Below are 19,884 nucleotides of genomic sequence, written 5' to 3'. Positions count from 1 at the left end.
GCGTGGTCCAGGGACACAGAACTAGATGCTCGGATTAGACCACACACAGCAGATGTTGAGGTTCCGCCACCCCGTCTTGGGCTGGGGGAGCCTGTTCGTGTCAAGAGGTCCAGAGTGTGTTAGGTCTGCTCTTCAAATGATTAACTGTAGAGGGGCAGAGGATGGCGGTATGTCTGTGTACTGAGTTTTCAATGTGGTTATTTCTCAGGGATAAACAGTAATAGTTTACTTATTAGAGTGGTGACATTGTGGTTTTCATAAAGCATGTATTAAAACATCTATGTTACCATAACGTGTGACTAATATAGTCTAACTGTACATTACTTGTAGTCCCACTGTATATTGTCCTACTCCACTCTATAGATGATAGTACAGAGTACTGCATCGAAACATCTGATCTTCCTTTCCCTCTGCAGTTCTTTCTTTTCATTTCAACAACTTTCTACTAGTGATGTGCAAGACGCCTTGCACAAGATTGATGTATAACAAATTGATTGATGATGTGCTTGATTCTTTATTGCTGCATTTTTCTGTTCCTCTGACTCGAGAATCTTTAACACATATTTGTTACTTTACAATTATTTCTGGTACCATCCACAGTGTCTGAAAGGAGGCCCATATACTCCCCCTGCTATTCTGTTTATATTCTATCCTGTTTGACTAGTCACTTTCACCCCTACCTACATATTATACCTGGTACCCCTGCACATTGACTCATTACCGGTACTCCTTGTATATAACCTCGTTAATGTTATTTTATTACTATTTACCTTTTTTATTTAGCAATTTAATATTCTTTTTTAAAACTCTGCATTGTTGGGAAATGGCTCGTAAATAAGCATTTCACAGTAAAGTCAACACATGTTGCATTCGGCAAGTGACAGGTAGAATTTGATTTAATTTGATTCCATTTAATTTGATTCCATCAAAGCACATAACCAAGAATACCTGCTACCAGAACAAGCTAACTGTGCTTTTTATTTAAAGTATGTGGTGTTACAAACAAATGTACAGTATGTAAACATCTGAACAAGAACTTAAATGGATATTTGGGGATTTTGGCAATGCTAACTAGCGTTAGCGCAATGGCTGGAAGTCTATGGTATCTGCTAGCATGCATGGTGTTAAGGCTAGTTAGCAATTGCGCTAGCGCTAGATAGCAACGTCCTTCAAACTGCACACAGAGACATAAAAATACTATTCCCGAGTTTATCTGACTCTGGGGAAGTAGATGAAGGACCTCATTGCCAAAATCCCGAAGTATCCATTTAACATAACAGAACTCATATGCAGAAATGCTACAGTAACAAAGATGTTCTTCATACAGTTTAAATATAATTAGTTGAGTGCAATGCAATATTCTTTAAACATAAAACCCCCTAAATACAAACAAACTGAATAAGTTAAAATGGAAGTGAACACACACTACAAGTGGTCCTGACCTAGAGATCTTAAAGGATCATTTTGGCTACATTTGACTCCAAAAACTTGACCACCAATTATAAATAAGCCTATTAGCCTGATCCCACCCCCTAACACACACACACCTCCTCATTTCTCAGATAAGTCTCCTGCTGTATTGACCCAATTGCTGCTATAAAACTGGACCAAGATGTGTTGAGCCCATATTTGGAGTCTGACTCAATTGGTCAGGTTTTGTGACAGAATACCGTGAAATGATCAATTAAGCAGTACATTTAAAAATTTGAAATCATATCATGGAAATACATCCATATTAATCTAGTCCACTTGCTGGCTCTCGCTCTGTCATAGCGCTTGAACCTGGGGATGAGATTATATCCGTATACAAAAAACTATGTGATCGAATACTTGTACACTTTTTAAACCCTGAATGTACACCATTGTCATTGTGTCACAGAATTCTTTTAAGTAAAGCTACTATTCTGATATTTTTCTATCCACAAAAATACAACACGCAAGCAATGAAGTCTTTCTCAACATAATTGGTGTGGAGCGTAACAGGAGAATGCTAGTAGTACATGTGACAAATTGTAGGATAAATAACAGTAGTGTTCAGAATTGTACAATATCAAATAAGAGCATTTTGGTAAAAAGGGAGTGTGAATCAATCACACTCATATCAAAGTAGATTTGAAAGACATTTTGTGGCACCATGGCTACCTCAACTCAAGTGCATTGTCTAATATAAGATGGTTAGTTTAACTCATTAAAGGGTAAAGAGGTTTCACTGCTAGTAAATATAACAGAAGTAGGTTGAGCTGCTACAGAATGGGTTATTCAGTGGACATTAGCACTTGCGACCAGGTTTGGGGTCAATTCCTTTTCATTCAGTAAATTGAAATTCCAATTCCAAATATTTCTCAAAGAAGCAATGAGGAAAATTGAAATTGGAATTTCATTTATCTTCCTGAATTGATTTAACTGAAATGGAATCGACTCCTGCTTGCTACATCTGGGATGCTGTTTATTCCACTGTGTTGATATAAATACTGAAAGATCAATGTTATACCATTCACTCTCGATTCTAGCAAATTATTCTATGGTAAATAGTTGCAAAGGAAGTTTGCCCATTTACACATATTTTTCTTCGGGAGAACGGGCAGTAAATTCAAGATGGTGGTAAAGTTGACTCCTTATAATCTGAGGAGATTATATGACATCCTCAAGCATATAGTAGCCATGCATCCTGTAGGTTATGTTGAACAATAGTCTCATCTTTTATCTGACAAATCTTTCCCAGCAAGTCTATAATAGAAAACAAAACGTTCAAAATATATTTGAGGGACGTTGTGAATCCTCAGAGATTTACATGATACAAACGGATAATCTGAAATGGTTTTCTCTGATGAGATCCTTGATATTGTTTGTGTTCTTATACAAAGCTCAAGAGCTGAAGAGGGAGAACCGGTTGGTAAGTAAATATTCCCTAAATAGTGCACTACTTTTAACCAGAGCCTTATGGGTCCTGGTCAGAAATAGTGGATTATATAGGGAATACGTTGTCACTTGGGACACAGTATCTACCCTTATAGGAGACACTTCCACATTCCGTGGCTGATAGCCAAGGCTGCTCCCTCCAAATATACCTACATTATATTTGCAGTCCCCCAAACAAGCACCAAGACAGTTGTACAAATAACCTTAACCTTGAACCTGACACACATAGACAGAGCTATAACCACCAATCCCAGATTGACCTCTGAAGCAACAACCAACCCAGCCCAACACTGACTGGTGGTTCTGTCCTCCTCGCCTCTGCAGGTCCGGTCCTTCTTAACACATCACATCAAAACTACACTGTTTAGAGTGTCCCCACAACCCAATTTGCTGGCTCCGCCCAAAGTCAATATTCCTCTTCCACTTGCACTGTGCTGCCCCAGCGACAAACCCATCAATCCCTAAGAGTCCTCTGGGCCGGTGTGCGGGATTAAAACACTGTAAGGAGTGGATGACTAACCAAACACCAAACACCCTGTCCATCAACAGGCCTGGTGCCCCTGTCTGTCAGGTGAGCTGACCTGACCCTGTGTCCAGGGCAGGGTTGGTTAGGTAGGCAGAGGATCGTCATCTCCTTTACTGCATTTACATTTGCAGCACAGAACAAAGGGTGTGGCTAGGAGGAGGAAGGGAGAAGCCACCAGTAGGAGCAGACCGAAGCCAGCAAATATCCCCACCACCTGGAGAGAGAAAGAGAGCGAGAGTGAGAGAGAGAGCCAGTAACGAGAGAGAGAGAGAGAGAGAGAGAGAGAGAGCGAAAGAGATCGAGAGAGAGAGCGATAGAGAGACACTAGCGAGAGAGAGAGAGAGAGCAAGAGAGAAAGAGCAAGAGCGAGAGAGAGAGAGCGCAAGTGGAAGTGAATGATTTTACAACATACACACATTAGCAATCAACCAAATGTATCTAAGCCCGTTTAACATCACCAGTTGTAACATGGGATTCATGAGGTGCTTGTTTTAACCCAGACATCACATAGACACCGGAGGGAAGTGATGTACAGTAAGTAGTACAATGATGCATCAACACAACATTATTCAATCTTTCACTTGCCCATGAATTAGTACACTGAATATCCAGAAGGTGGCAGTAGTTCCTCAAATATAAATCTACATTGTGACAGACAGGATTGGCAAACATACAGTTTTTCTGATAGTGGAGGCTTCTTAGGGAGGACGGCTCATAATAATTGCTGGAACGGAGTGGATGGAATGACATCAAACACATGGAAACCATGAGCCCCCCAACTAAGGTGGCACCAACCACCTGTGGTTTCTGACACTGAATATACAGATACAGTGCCTTGCGAAAGTATTCGGCCCCCTTGAACTTTGCGACCTTTTGCCACATCTCAGGCTTCAAATATAAAGATATAAAACTGTATTTTTTTGTGAAGAATCAACAACAAGTGGGACACAATCATGAAGTGGAACGACATTTATTGGATATTTCAAACTTTTTTAACAAATCAAAAACGGAAAAATTGGGCGTGCAAAATTATTCAGCCCCTTTACTTTCAGTGCAGCAAACTCTCTCCAGAAGTTCAGTGAGGATCTCTGAATGATCCAATGTTGACCTAAATGACTAATGATGATAAATACAATCCACCTGTGTGTAATCAAGTCTCCGTATAAATGCACCTGCACTGTGATAGTCTCAGAGGTCCGTTAAAAGCGCAGAGAGCATCATGAAGAACAAGGAACACACCAGGCAGGTCCGAGATACTGTTGTGAAGAAGTTTAAAGCCGGATTTGGATACAAAAAGATTTCCCAAGCTTTAAACATCCCAAGGAGCACTGTGCAAGCGATAATATTGAAATGGAAGGAGTATGAGACCACTGCAAATCTACCAAGACCTGGCCGTCCCTCTAAACTTTCAGCTCATACAAGGAGAAGACTGATCAGAGATGCAGCCAAGAGGCCCATGATCACTCTGGATGAACTGCAGAGATCTACAGCTGAGGTGGGAGACTCTGTCCATAGAAAGAACTGAAAACTGCTGTTCACAAATGCTCTCCATCCAACCTCACTGAGCTCGAGCTGTTTTGCAAGGAGGAATGGGAAAAAATGTCAGTCTCTCGATGTGCAAAACTGATAGAGACATACCCAAGCGACTTACAGCTGTAATCGCAGCAAAAGGTGGCGCTACAAAGTATTAACTTAAGGGGGCTAAATCATTTTGCACGCCCAATTTTTCAGTTTTTGATTTGTTAAAAAAGTTTGAAATATCCAATAAATGTCGTTCCACTTCATGATTGTGTCCCACTTGTTGATTCTTCACAAAAAAATACAGTTTTATATCTTTATGTTTGAAGCCTGAAATGTGGCAAAAGGTCGCAAAGTTCAAGGGGGCCGAATACTTTCGCAAGGCACTGTATATACATCACTTAGTGTCCTTGATGATAAACAGTCAACATGCTGTTATAAAAATCATTGTGTTGGTAGTGTTAAGTGTTGAGTCTAATGGGATAAGAGCTTTCAACAACACCTTTTAAATATTGATGAAGCAGTTAGGTGTTAAACCTACATAAGACTTACAGAGGAACTAGTGTGGCCAGACACATTCAAACACATTTTTTTTTTACAATTGTTGTCCCAATGTTGTCTTAGACCTCCTCCAAGACCTCCTTCTACAGTGACAGGCAGATAGTATGAAAACAAGGACCTGTAACTGGACAGGCAGGTGGGGGATTGGTCTACATACAGTTGAAGTCGGAAGTTTACATTCACCTTAGCCAAATACATTTAAACTCAGTTTTTCACAATTCCTGACATTTAAATCTTAGTAAAAATGGTCTTAGGTCAGTTAGGATCACCACTTTATTTTAAGAATGTGAAATGTCAGAATATTAGTAGAAATAATGATTTATTTCAGTTTTTATTTCTTTCATCACATTCCCAGTGGGTCAGAAGTTTACATACACTCAATTAGTACTTGGTAGCATTGCCTTTAAATTGTTTAACTTGGGTCTAACGTTTCGGGTAGTCTTCCACAAGCTTCCCACAATAAGTTGGGTGAATTTTGGCCCATTCCTCCTGTCAGAGCCGGTGTAAGTGAGTCAGGTTTGTAGGCCTCCTTGCTCGCACACACTTTTTCAGTTCTGCCCACAAATTTTCTATAGGATTGAGGTCAGGGCTTTGTGTTGGCCACACCAATACCTTGACTTTGTTGTCCTTAAGCCATTTTGCCACAACTTTGGAAGTATGCTAGGGGTCATTGTCCTTTTGGAAGACCCATTTGCGAACAAGCTTTAACTTCCTGACTGATGTCTTGAGATGTTGCTTCAATTTATCCACATAATGTTCCTACCTCATGATGCCATCTATTTTGTGAAGTGCATCAGTCCCTCCTGCAGCAAAGCACCCCCACAACATGATGCTGTCACCCCCGTGCTTCACGGTTGGGATGGTGTTCTTCGGCTTGCAAGCCTCCCCCTTTTTCCTCCAAACATAATGATGGTCATTATGGCCAAACAGTTCTATTTTTGTTTCATCAGACCAGAGGACATTTCTCCAAAAAGAACGATCTTTGTCCCCATGTGCAGTTGCAAATCGTAGTCTGTTTTTTTATGGCGGTTTTGGAGCAGTGGCTACTTTCTTGCTGAGCAGCATTTCAGGTTATGTCGATATAGGACTCGTTTTACTGTGGATATAGATCATTTTGAACCTGTTTCCTCCAGCATCTTCACAAGGTCCTTTGCTGTCTGAAGGTAGGCCTTGAAATACATCCACAGGTACACCTCCAGTTGTCTCAAATGTCTCAAATGATGTCAGTTAGCCTATAAGAAGATTCTAAAGCCATGACATAATTTTCTGGAATTTTCCAAGCTGTTTAGAAGGACAGTCAACTTAGTGTGTGTACATTTCTGACCCACTGGAATTGTGATACAGTGATATTAAGTGAAATAATCTGTCTGTAAACAATTGTTGGAAGAATGTATGTAAACCTCCGACTTCAACTGTAGATACTGCTGCCACAGCTAACCTGTGTGACTGACTGGGTTCGAACCCGGAACTCCAGCATGCCAGACGATTGTTAGCCCGCTGAGCTAAAGCCAACTAATGCTTAGTTTTTACAATACAGTACCTGTGTCCGGTGCCAGATCACTGAAGCTCTGGAGTGGCCCAGTTTGTTTCTGCATGGCCCTTTATCGTAGTGGATCAGGAGGAAGTCGTCCTGGAGAGAGAGAAAGAATCACTATCAGGGTTAAAGCCTGGATTACATGTTTTAAAAGTCAGGGTTAAATGTGGGGGCAGGCCCACTAGAAAAATGGACACTGGCCGAGATCATATGTATGTTTTGACAAGACACACTTAGATTAGACTTGTAGATTAGACGTGTTGATATTTTCTGTTCAAATGGTTATCTATTGAATTATACATTCAGAATTCACCGATAAATTGACCCACGTGGAAATCTAAAATCAAAGAAACCGTAAATGACATGGTAATTGCCTAAATATAATTACTTCCATGACAGAATGAGAAAATGAACCTGAAAGCGTTTGGACATCAGAGCAATGTTGATGGAATCCTATTTGAGTCAGAAACAGATACTCATGTGATAAGAAACCTTAACTATAATAAGTAACTATTGGAATCAAGACTTAAAAATAACTGATATTGGCACAAGATGAAGGGAGTGTTCAAAAATAACGAACAGAATTACAATTAATTCAAATTGATGCTTAATCCAGTATAAACTGAAAGAGACAAAATTCACAAATTCTACAGCACAATGGCAGAGTCATGTCTTAAGTGTAAAACTAACAACTTCCGCCGAAGTTGGCTCCCCTGCCTGTTCGGGCAGTGCTCGGCGGTCCTCCTCACCGGCCTACTAGCCGCCACCGATCCCTTTTTCGTTGTCTGTTTGTTTTGTCTTATTAGTTGCACCTGTGTCTATTTGTGTGAGCTTGATGGGCTTCCGTATTTAAAGTAGGTTTACCCGCCCTTGTTTTTGTGCAGAATTAATTTTGTGTTACGTGTGTACGTTAGTTAGGTGTGTTCGTGTTCTGGACCTGGTACCCTGTGTTTTTGTATGGTCCATATATTTCCGCGCCCTGTGTTGTGGGCTTGTTTGTTTGTACCTTATTAAAGTACACTTTTTCCCTGTGGAACTCTCTGCGCCTGATTCCATTCCTCACACACCTAGTTCCCCGTGACATGAATAATGAATGCCTTCTGGGAGTGATATAAAGACAACAAAAAATTCGTTCGAATGCTGGCTGTCAGAAGTTTTACAATGTAGGTTTATTTTGAATCTGTCTATCTGTATAAAGTATTTCAAGACATGGCATATGGAGGTGTGGTGAGATACCCAATGGGTTGGACAATATAATTTTGTCACTTATATTGAAGAAGCTATTACTTAAATACTGTAAGTCAAATGATACCCCAACGTTAAGAGAATGTAAAAATCTAATGCTTTATTGTTTAAGTATAACTGGCTACAGACGGAAACAACATAAATATTTGAAGTCATATGGGGCAGATTCTTACAAGCATTGAAAACAACATTATATGTGGATACGTTGGGGACATGTGTGTCCAAGCAAGTGTGATGTCATTAATGTTTGTTGAAAAGAATGTATGTAAATGTTAAGTTGACTGTTGTTTTTGCTATGTATGTTTTTTTTTATTGTAAAAACGGCAACAAAAGAGTAGTTTGCCTCCAGAACAGCCTGAATTCTTTTGAGCATGGATTCTACAAGGTGTGGCGTTCCAACGTTGCTCAATTGGTATCAAGGGACCTAACGTGTGCCAGGGAAACATTCCTCACACCATTACACCACCGCCACCAGTCTGTACTGTTGACACCAGGCAGGATGGGGCGATGGACTCATGCTGCTTAAGCCAAATCTTGACTCTACCATCAGCATGCTGCAACAGGAACTGGGATTCGTCGGGCCAGGCAATGTTTTTCCACTCCTCAATTGTTCATTGTTGGTGATCGCATGCCCCCTGGAGCTGCTTCTTCTTGTGTATAGCTGATAGGAGTGGAACCCGGTGTGGTTGTCTGCTGCAATAGCCCATCCGTGACAAGGACCGGGGAGTTCTGCATTCCCAGATGCCGTTCTGCACACCACTGTTGTAATGCACTGTTATTTGCCTGTTTGTGGACCGCCTGTTATTTTGCAGGTTTCTTGCCAGTCTCCTTCAACCTTTCTCATCAACAAGTTGTTTTTGGCCACAGGACTGCTGCTGACTGGATGTTTTTTGTTTGTTGCACCATTCTCTGTAAACCGTAGACTCTGTCGTACGTGAAAAGCCCAGGAGGCAGGTCGTTTCTGAGATACTGGAAGCGGCGCACCTGGCACCGACAGTCATACCACGCTCAAGGTCCTTTTTGCAAGCTCTGGTCACTGTGTGCAGGTTCCACACAATTCAATAGAACACTAGTAAGTATTAGAATATTAGACTGTATCTCTATGGCAGGCCCAGGCAGTACCAGCAGAAGGTTGTGTATGTGTTCAGTGTTTATGGCTTCTACTCACGTCCAGAGACTCCAGACAGTACCAGCAGAAGGCGTGCTTACAGTTCTTGCACATCATCTGAGCACAGCCTTCGTCCCTCTCGATGTACACCTTACACTTGGGACAGCACTTGATGGGTGCATCTTCATCGTCGCTCTTGTAGAAGGAACTGGAAGACAATAATCATCAGGGGACAGGACATATATAGACCAGTACATACTGCACTGTCAAGGATAATAAGAGTGATACTAACAGCTAAACATCACTCTATCATTTACTCTGTGTTGGGCCTTGTTGTGTTCTTATTGTCTGTTGGACAATTGGACACATTGGACACGTTGAAATAGAACCTTGCCATTTTACAATGTTTCAAACCGGTTCCTTCCTACTGAACCCTACCCTGATCCAGGGTACAGTAGGCGAGTAGTATTAGTAGTAGTAGTAGTAGTAGTAGTAGTATTAGTAGTAGTAGTCGTAGTAGTAGTAGTAGTAGTAGTAGTAGTAGTAGTAGTAGTAGTAGTAGTAGTAGTAGTAGTAGTAGTAGTAGTAGCAGCAGTAGTAGTAGTAGCACATGTGTTGTAGTAGTATTAGTAGTAGTAGTAGTAGTAGTAGTAGTCGTAGTAGTAGTATTAGTAGTAGTAGTAGTAGTAGTAGTCGTAGTAGTAGCAGTAGTAGTAGTAGCACATGTGTTGCAGTAGTAATAGTATTAGTAGTAGTAGTAGTAGTAGTAGTCGTAGTAGTAGTAGCAGCAGTAGTAGTAGTAGTACATGTGTTGCAGTAGTAGTAGTACGTAGGTGTTTTGTAGTAGTAGTGGTAGGTGTGTTTTGTAGTAGTAATGGTAGTAGTAGTAAATGTGTTGTAGTAGTAGTAGTAGTAGTAATAGTAGTAATAGTAGTAATACATGTGTAGTAATAGAAGTAGTAGTAGTAGTACTAAATGTGTAGTAGTAGTAGGAGTAGTAGTAGTAGTAGTAGTAGTAGTAAATGTGTTGAGGTAGTGGTAGTAGTAATAGTAGTTTGTAGTAGTAATAGTAGTAGTAAATATGTTGTACTAGTAGTAGTGGTAGTAATAGTAGTAATAGTAGTAGTAAATGTGGTGTAGTAGTAGTAGTAGTGATAGTAGTAGTAGTAATCGTAGTAATAATAGTAGTAAATGTGTTGTAGTAGTAGTAGTAGTAATAGCAGTAATAGTAATAGTAGTAATAGTAGTAGTACATGTGTTGTGGTAGTAGTAGTAGTAGTGGTAGTAAATGTGTTGTAGTAGAGGTAGTAGTAGTAGTAATAGTAGTAGTAGTAGTAAATGTGTTGTAGTAGTAGTAGTGGTAGTAGTAGTAGTAGTCGTAGTGGTGGTAGCAGTAGTAGTAGTAGGTGTTTTGTAGTAGTAGTTGTAGTAGTAGTAGTACATGCGTTGTAGTACTAGGTGTGTTGTTGTTGTAGTAGTATTAGCTGTATTGTAGTGTATTGCAGTGATAGTAGTAGTTAGTAGTAGTATGTGTGTAATAGTAGATGTGTTGTTGTAGTAGTAGTGGTAATAGTAGTAGGTGTGTAGTAGTAGCAGCAGTAGTTGTAGTAAATGTGTTGTAGTAGTAGTAGCGGTAGTAGTAGTGGTGGTAGTAGTAGTAGTAATAGTAGATGTGTTGTAGTAGTAGTAGGTGTATTGTAGTATTAGTGGTAGTAGTAGTAGTAGGTGTATATGTATATGTGTAGTAGTAGTACCTGCATTGTTGTAGTAGTAGTATTAGTAGTAGTATTAGTAGTAGTATGTGTGTAGTAGGTGTGTTGTAGTGGTAGTAGTGGGTGTATTGTATTAGTAGTGGTAGTAGTAGCTGTTTTGTTGTAGTAGTGATAGTTGTAGTATGTGTGTAGTAGTACTAGGCATGTTGTAGTATTAGCTGTATTGTAGTAGCTGTAGTAGTAGAGTAGTAGTTGTAGTAGTAGTAGTAGTAGCTGTGTTGTAGTGTTGTAGTTGTGTTTGTAATGGCAGTAGTAGTAATATTGTAGCCTACCTGGTCTCCCCGGGTAGGAAGGTGATGATGGGCATGTTGTCCTGGCAGGCCTGTCCTTTATGCCAGCTGGCCTGGCAGGCTGAGCAGAACTCCAGCCTGCACACCGAGCACTGGACCAGCTGTGGTAGTGCCACTTCCCCCTCCTTCAGTTGGCACACTGCCTGGCATGAAGAGGACGGGCACCAGGTTCGACACGGGTCCAGCAGCACCTCTGTGGAAGACACACATGGACAGGGTCGTATTCATTAAAGGACATTGTAACAAAACATTTTGCAGTGGAAAACTAACATTTGTATTGGATGAGTTCAGGTAGTCCTTCCCTGTTTCAGCCCATTTTCCACTGTTATCCTCCCATCACAAATGGACAGAGCTCTCTGATACCACAGAAACAGACTTCATGGTACAGTCAATATGGCCGCCGGTCTACCCATCACGGAACGTTGACTTAAAATGGGGAATCACGTACTAGTCATTGTATTTCTATGCCTGGGACCTCTTACCTCCACAGGAAACATGTGGGAACGGCACACCCAATAGAGAAACATGTAGAACAAGGCTACCACCACAGCTTCTGAAGCCATTTCCACTTCTCCATCTTTGGCATCTCAATAAAAGCTATTCTGAAATACAGTATGATTCCGTGTCCTGGCTTGATCTCCCTCTCATCACAATTATGCTAATCTTCTTGAACTCTTCTGTGGTCAGGAGTAAAAAATAAAAGCCTAACACATCCAGTACAGAACATTTAACAACAACTGCTGTGTGTGTGTTTGTGTGCGTGTGCGTGTGTGTGTGTGTGTGTGTGTGTGTGTGTGTGTGTGTGTGTGTGTGTGTGTGTGTGCATCCACTAAAAAGTTCTCATCTACCATTATCCATGAGCCAGATGTCTTAGGATTGTTTATCTGAAGGGGTTTCCAATTAAATCCTACGCAAATTCAATTAAACTGAATTTGAATAGTTAAGATGGAGAGAAAAAGCTCCCAGCCTTCGGCTCTGTCGGAGAGCCTTATGTCATCTGAACAGAGGCTAATATAGGTCTAAAAGTAGAGGAGAAAGAAGACACATTACTGAATAAACAGTCCAGTGTCTTCCTTTTCTCTACTCCTACAGCCTGTATGGTCAGTGTCAGGGTTACTGGGTCAGTGATCAGGGCTGTGACCTGTCCTGTGTCCACTCTCAGTCTCTTCTCTCTGTGAGTCTTATATAATGTTTTGAGAGGTTAAGATAGGTCTACAGTGGAGGAGAGCGGGAGGGAGTCACATTGATAACTTGCTCTCTCTACTACCACAGCTTGTGAATCGTCATGAGTCACCTGTCAGGGGTTAGAGGTCAAGGAAGTTGCCTGTACGTACCTCTCTCAAACTGCAGCCTCCTGTACCTCTGCATGCTCCCTGCTGCCACCATGCATTCAATCTGCAAGACAGAGACATACGTAGAGACATACACAGATATAGGTCTCTCATCACCCTGCTTGTTGCACTCTTGACCTGTTGAAGACGCATCCAGGTTCAATGGGAATAGAGACAAATAGCTACAGTACTTGGAGATCTCAGTGACAGTGTCTCAAATGGCACCCTATTCCCTACTTATAGGCCCTGATCAACAGTAGTGCACTACATAGGGAATAGGGTGCCATTTGGGACGGGCGCAGTTGAGTTCAATTGGAAGCCTGGTAGAACTACTTTACTATACCTCATTCTCTAGCAGGTGACCTTGTTTTGGGCAGGCAGAGTCTGGGCAGCTAATAGTGGTTTCGAGGCCCTCTTTGATCAGAAGTTCAACATACTGCTTCAGGCACTGCAAGGGAGAAGCAGAGGAATTAAATTTGATTACAAAAATACAATGGATAGTGTGTGTGTCCCAAATTGCACCTTATCCCCAATAAAGTGCACTCCTTTTGAGCAGAGCAAGATAGAGCAGTACAGGACAGAACAGTACAGGAAAGAACAGGACAGGACAGTATAGGACAGGACAGAACAGAACAGTACAATATAGGACAGAACAGAACAGAACAGAACAGTACAGGACAGGACAGAACAGTACAGGACAGTACAGAAAAGGACAGAACAGAACGGGACAGTACAGAACAGTGCAGAACAGGACAGAACAGTGCAGAACAGGACAGTACAGAACAGTGCAGAACAGGACAGAACAGTGCAGAAAAGGACAGTACAGAACAGTGCAGAACAGGACAATACAGAACAGGAAAAGACAGGACAGAACAGAACAGGACAGAACAGAACAGTACAGAATAGGACAGAATAGGACAGTACAGAACAGTACAGAACAAGACAGAACATGGCAGTACAGAACAGTACAGAATGGGACAGGACAGGACAGTACAGAACAGGACAGAACAGTGCAGAACAGTGTAGAATAGGACAGTACAGAACAGAACAGGACAGTACAGAACAGGACAGGACAGAACAGTACAGAACAGGACAGAACAGGACAGTACAGAACAGTACAGGACTGAACAGTATAGAACAGGACAGAACAGTACAGAACAGGACTGAACAGTACAGAACAGGACAGAACAGTACAGAACAGGACTGAACAGTACAGAACAGAACAGAACAGTAAAGGACAGGACATGACAGCCCAGGACAGAACAGTACAGAACAGGACAGTACAGGACAGGACAGTACAGAACAGGACAGTACAGAACAGGAGAGTACAGTGCAGAACAGGACAGTACAGTACGGAACAGTACAGTACAGAACAGTACAGAACAGAACAGGACAGAACATGGCAGTACAGAACAGTACAGAATGGGTCAGGACAGAACAGTGCAGAACAGTACAGTACAGAGCAGTACAGAATGGGTCAGGACAGAAAAGTACAGAACAGTGCAGAACAGTACAGTATAGAACAGTACAGAACAGTGTAGAACAGGACAGTGCAGAACAGGACAGTACAGAACAGGACAGTACAGAACAGGACAGGACAGTGCAGAACAGGACAGTGCAGAACAGGACAGTGCAGAACAGGACAGTACAGAACAGGACAGTGTAGAACAGGACAGTGCAGAACAGGACAGTACAGAACCGGACAGAACAGTGCAGAACAGGACAGTACAGAACAGTGCAGAACAGGACAGAACAGTGCAGAACAGTGCAGAACAGGACAGTACAGAACAGTGCAGAACAGTACAGGAAAGAACAGGACAGGACAGTACAGGACAGGACAGAACAGAACAGTACAATATAGGACAGAAGAGAACAGAACAGTACAGGACAGAACAGTACAGGACAGTACAGAAAAGGACAGAACAGAACGGGACAGTACAGAACAGTGCAGAACAGGACAGTACAGAACAGTGCAGAACAGGACAGAACAGTGCAGAAAAGGACAGTACATAACAGTGCAGAACAGGACAATACAGAACAGGAAAAGACAGGACAGAACAGAACAGGACAGAACAGAACAGTACAGAATAGGACAGAATAGGACAGTACAGAACAGTACAGAACAAGACAGAACATGGCAGTACAGAACAGTACAGAATGGGACAGGACAGGACAGTACAGAACAGGACAGAACAGTGCAGAACAGTGTAGAATAGGACAGTACAGAACAGAACAGGACAGTACAGAACAGGACAGTACAGAACAGTACAGGACAGAACAGTACAGAACAGGACAGAACAGTACAGAACAGGACAGTACAGAACAGTACAGAACAGTACAGGACTGAACAGTATAGAACAGGACAGAACAGGACTGAACAGTACAGAACAGGACAGAACAGTAAAGGACAGGACATGACAGCCCAGGACAGTACAGAACAGGAGAGTACAGTGCAGAACAGGACAGTACAGTACGGAACAGTACAGTACAGAACAGTACAGAACAGAACAGGACAGAACAGAACATGGCAGTACAGAACAGGACAGTACAGAACAGTGCAGAACAGGACAGAACAGTGCAGAACAGTGCAGAACAGGACAGTACAGAACAGTGCAGAACAGTACAGGAAAGAACAGGACAGGACAGTACAGGACAGGACAGAACAGAACAGTACAATATAGGACAGAAGAGAACAGAACAGTACAGGACAGAACAGTACAGGACAGTACAGAAAAGGACAGAACAGAACGGGACAGTACAGAACAGTGCAGAACAGGACAGTACAGAACAGTGCAGAACAGGACAGAACAGTGCAGAAAAGGACAGTACATAACAGTGCAGAACAGGACAATACAGAACAGGAAAAGACAGGACAGAACAGAACAGGACAGAACAGAACAGTACAGAATAGGACAGAATAGGACAGTACAGAACAGTACAGAACAAGACAGAACATGGCAGTACAGAACAGTACAGAATGGGACAGGACAGGACAGTACAGAACAGGACAGAACAGTGCAGAACAGTGTAGAATAGGACAGTACAGAACAGAACAGGACAGTACAGAACAGGACAGTACAGAACAGTACAGGACAGAACAGTACAGAACAGGACAGAACAGTACAGAACAGGACAGTACAGAACAGTACAGAACAGTACAGGACTGAACAGTATAGAACAGGACAGAACAGGACTGAACAGTACAGAACAGGACAGAACAGTAAAGGACAGGACATGACAGCCCAGGACAGTACAGAACAGGAGAGTACAGTGCAGAACAGGACAGTACAGTACGGAACAGTACAGTACAGAACAGTACAGAACAGAACAGGACAGAACAGAACATGGCAGTACAGAACAGTACAGAATGGGTCAGGACAGAACAGTGCAGAACAGTACAGTACAGAGCAGTACAGAATGGGTCAGGACAGAACAGTGCAGAACAGTACAGTATAGAACAGTACAGAACAGTGTAGAACAGGACAGTGCAGAACAGGACAGTACAGAACAGGACAGTACAGAACAGGACAGGACAGTGCAGAACAGGACAGTGCAGAACAGGACAGTGCAGAACAGGACAGTACAGAACAGGACAGTACAGAACAGGACAGTGTAGAACAGGACAGTGCAGAACAGGACAGTACAGAACCGGACAGAACAGTGCAGAACAGGACAGTGCAGAACAGGACAGTACAGAACAGTGCAGAACAGGACAGTACAGAACAGTGTGGAACAGGACAGTGCAGAACAGGACAGGACAGAACAGGACAAAACAGAACGTGGCAGTACAGAACAGTACAGAATGGACCAGGACAGAACAGGACAGTACAGAACAGTGTAGAACAGGACAGTGCAGAACAGGACAGAACAGGACAGTACAGAACAGGACAGTACAGAACAGGACAGTGCAGAACAGGACAGTACAGAACAGGACAGAACAGGAGGGTACAGAACAGTGTAGAACAGGACAGTGCAAAACAGGACAGTACAGAACAGGACAGTACAGAACAGTGCAGAACAGTGTAGAACAGGACAGTGCAGAACAGGACAGAGCAGAACAGTACAGAACAGGACAGAATAGAACATAGCAGTACATAACAGTACAGAATGGGACAGGACAGAACAGGACAGTACAGTACAGAACAGTGCAGAACAGGACAGTACAGTGCAGAACAGTGCAGAACAGGACAGAACAGGATAGGGCAGAACAGTACAGAACAGGACAGTGCAGAACAGGACAGCACAGAACAGGACAGGACATTATAGAACAGTACAGGACAGTACAGAACAGGACAGAACAGTACAGAACAGGACAGAACAGAACATGGCAGAACAGGACAGAACAGGACAGAACAGTGCAGAACAGAACAGTGCAGAACAGGACAGAATCGGACAGAACAGGGCAGAACAGAACAGTACAGTACAGGACAGCGCAGAACAGCACAGAACAGGACAGTACAGAACAGTACAGAACAGTGCAGAACAGGACAGAACAGTACAGAACAGTACAGGACAGTACAGAACAGTGCAGAACAGGACAGAACAGGACAGAACAGTACAGAACAGTACAGAACAGTTCAGAACAGGACAGTACAGGACAGTACAGAACAGGACAGAACAGTACAGAACAGGACAGGACATTATAGAACAGGACAGGACATTATAGAACAGTACAGGACAGTACAGAACAGAACAGGTCAGTACAGTACAGGACAGTACAGAACAGAACAGGACAGAACAGTGCAGAACAGGACAGAACAGTAAAGGACATGACAGCACAGCACAGGACAGAACAGTACAGAACAGAACAGGGCAGGACAGTAAAGGACAGAACAGTACAGAACAGGACAGTACAGAACAGTGCAGAACAGGACAGTACAGAACAGTGCAGAACAGGACAGTACAGAACAGGACAGAACAGGGCAGGACAGAAAAGGACAGGACATGAAAGCACAGGACAGAACAGAACAGTACAGAACAGAACAGTACAGAACAGAACAGTACAGAACAGAACAGGGCAGGACAGTAAAGGACAGAACAGTACAGAACAGGACAGTACAGAACAGTGCAGAACAGGACAGTACAGAACAGTGCAGAACAGGACAGTACAGAACAGGACAGAACAGGGCAGGACAGAAAAGGACAGGACATGAAAGCACAGGACAGAACAGGTCGGAAAAGGACAGGACAGAACAGAACAGGACTAGACTTATCCCAGTTCTCTAGTATCCTCTAGTCTTCCTACATGATGATACAGGCAGGCAGACGTTACATAATGTTGACCTCCACTCACTCCACAAGTCACACTCTCACTTAGGAGGAACAAGAACAGTTACATCAACACAGTCCAAGCTGCTCCTCCTCATCAGAATAGGTCCTGTGTTTGGTACCCTATTCATTTTATACTGCACGACTTTTGACCAGAGCTCTGAAGTACAGTATGTTCAGCACTGCTGAGTGCTGTCCTGTTCTCAATCACACTCTTCACTAACTGCAGCTATACTTAAGTCAGCACACTTGTAGGGGTACTAGGGGTAAGTGCACAATCAGAGTACATGGCTATATCAGGATCCATTAAGACTGGGTTGATTTCATCAGGCACCAAATGGAAGAAAACAGACTTAAACGGGGAGGGACTACCTAGAAGTATCCAATAAAAAAACATTCATTTTCACTTTCCGTCTTATCATTAAGGGACACGGTAACAAAATGTTTTCCAACAGAACATGAAAATGTGTGTTTCCTATTAGACAAGTTCAGTTCCTCACTGTTTCACTCCGTTTTCTTCTGTTTGATACGTAATTAACACAGCCCAGTCTTAATACAGCCATGGCCTCTATCTGTTTCATAACTTAAAAATGCTCTTTCCTCCACACCTCAAAAGAGGTGTGCTACTGACTTAAATAGATATGTGCTTAGTGAAGTGTGTGATTCCGTCTGTTTTCTTCTGCTTGGTGCCTAATGAACAGGACCTATTCAGGTGTGTAGGCTGTACCTACTGACCAGGCTGCAGAAGACACATTGGCACTGGCTGATGGTGGTCATCTGCTCACGTGGGAACTCCCCAAGGCACAGCTTGCAGGACATCAGGGGGTCCAGGGCCAGGTCCCAGGTGGGACGGTACCGTGCAGACGGGCCCGTCGTCATGACGTCTGGCACAGGTGACCTGGAACACAGGTTATAAGATCAGTAATACTGTAATAATTATTCATTCACTCATGGTAGAACGTCTGCGAGCAAGTTGGCAGGTAGCCTAGTAGTTAGAGTGTTGGGCTAGTAACTGGAAGGTTGCTGGGTCGAATCCCTGGGCTGAATCTGTTGTTCTACCCCTGAGCAAGGCAGTTAACCCACTGTTCCCCGGTAAGCTGTCATTGTAATTAAGAATTTGTTCTTAACTGACTTGCCTAGTAAAATGTATATATATATATATACTTTCTAAGTCAGCCTAGATTCTTCTTATTATTATATCATTATTATTATTATTATCTTTCTATTGTTCTTCTTTGAAAATGAATACCATCAAATGACATCCCTGGTTTGATGATTTTCAATTTGATCGTCCATCAACTTTTCATTGAATGAACAGTGTTTCTTCTAAGGTTCATCAAAATAAGTTCTTCATAACAACAGCTTGTTTAAAAATTCATATAGGTTATTTTGTCATGAATATTCAATCTGTCTAGCACTTTTGAAGGTGTTATGGAGTCATGAAAGTAACACTGTCATCCTGAGTTGCTGGTTTCGAGAGTGAACAGTTTTTTAAAAATTTTAAGTGCAGAGCCCATATCACTAAGAGCTTTTCCCCTCCCATTCCACATACGAGCTTACAACTGTTCAGAACAGTACAGCACAGACCAGCCTCTACAGGACACTACAGCTGTTCAGAACAGTACAGCACAGACCAGCCTCTACAGGACACTACAACTGTTCAGAACAGTACAGCACAGACCAGCCTCTACAGGACACTACAGCTGTTCAGAACAGAACAGCACAGACCAGCCTCTACAGGACACTACAACTGTTCAGAACAGTACAGCACAGACCAGCCTCTACAGAACACTACAACTGTCCAGAACAGTA

At 42.5% G+C, this 19,884-nt stretch overlaps 1 protein-coding gene across 3 annotated transcripts in view; it reads right to left on the bottom strand.

Moving 5' to 3' along the window:
• Window positions 1-878: 878 nt before the first annotated feature.
• The window catches only part of LOC110529438 (probable E3 ubiquitin-protein ligase RNF144A-A), a 42,904-nt gene continuing 23,898 nt past the window's right edge, over window positions 879-19,884 (bottom strand). For 2 of the 3 annotated variants that reach the window (XM_036984819.1, XM_036984820.1), the window contains exons 2-8: window positions 18,808-18,970; window positions 13,148-13,252; window positions 12,808-12,868; window positions 11,456-11,666; window positions 9,472-9,619; window positions 7,065-7,154; window positions 879-3,659 (exon numbers count right to left, since the gene is read on the bottom strand). In XM_036984819.1, coding sequence (XP_036840714.1) covers window positions 3,528-3,659; window positions 7,065-7,154; window positions 9,472-9,619; window positions 11,456-11,666; window positions 12,808-12,868; window positions 13,148-13,252; window positions 18,808-18,951 — 891 coding nt within the window. In that variant the 5' untranslated portion in view covers window positions 18,952-18,970 and the 3' untranslated portion in view covers window positions 879-3,527. Of the gene's footprint in view, window positions 3,660-7,064; window positions 7,155-9,471; window positions 9,620-11,455; window positions 11,667-12,807; window positions 12,869-13,147; window positions 13,253-18,803; window positions 18,971-19,884 lie in introns of those variants that run through there. The other variant, XM_021611610.2, reaches the window with a different exon arrangement.

The sequence above is a fragment of the Oncorhynchus mykiss genome, chromosome 8 (genome assembly GCF_013265735.2).
Source record: "Oncorhynchus mykiss isolate Arlee chromosome 8, USDA_OmykA_1.1, whole genome shotgun sequence".
Lineage (NCBI taxonomy): Eukaryota > Metazoa > Chordata > Actinopteri > Salmoniformes > Salmonidae > Oncorhynchus > Oncorhynchus mykiss.
The sequence above is the reverse complement of the archived record's forward strand: the minus strand, read 5'-3'. Positions and strand labels throughout refer to the sequence as shown.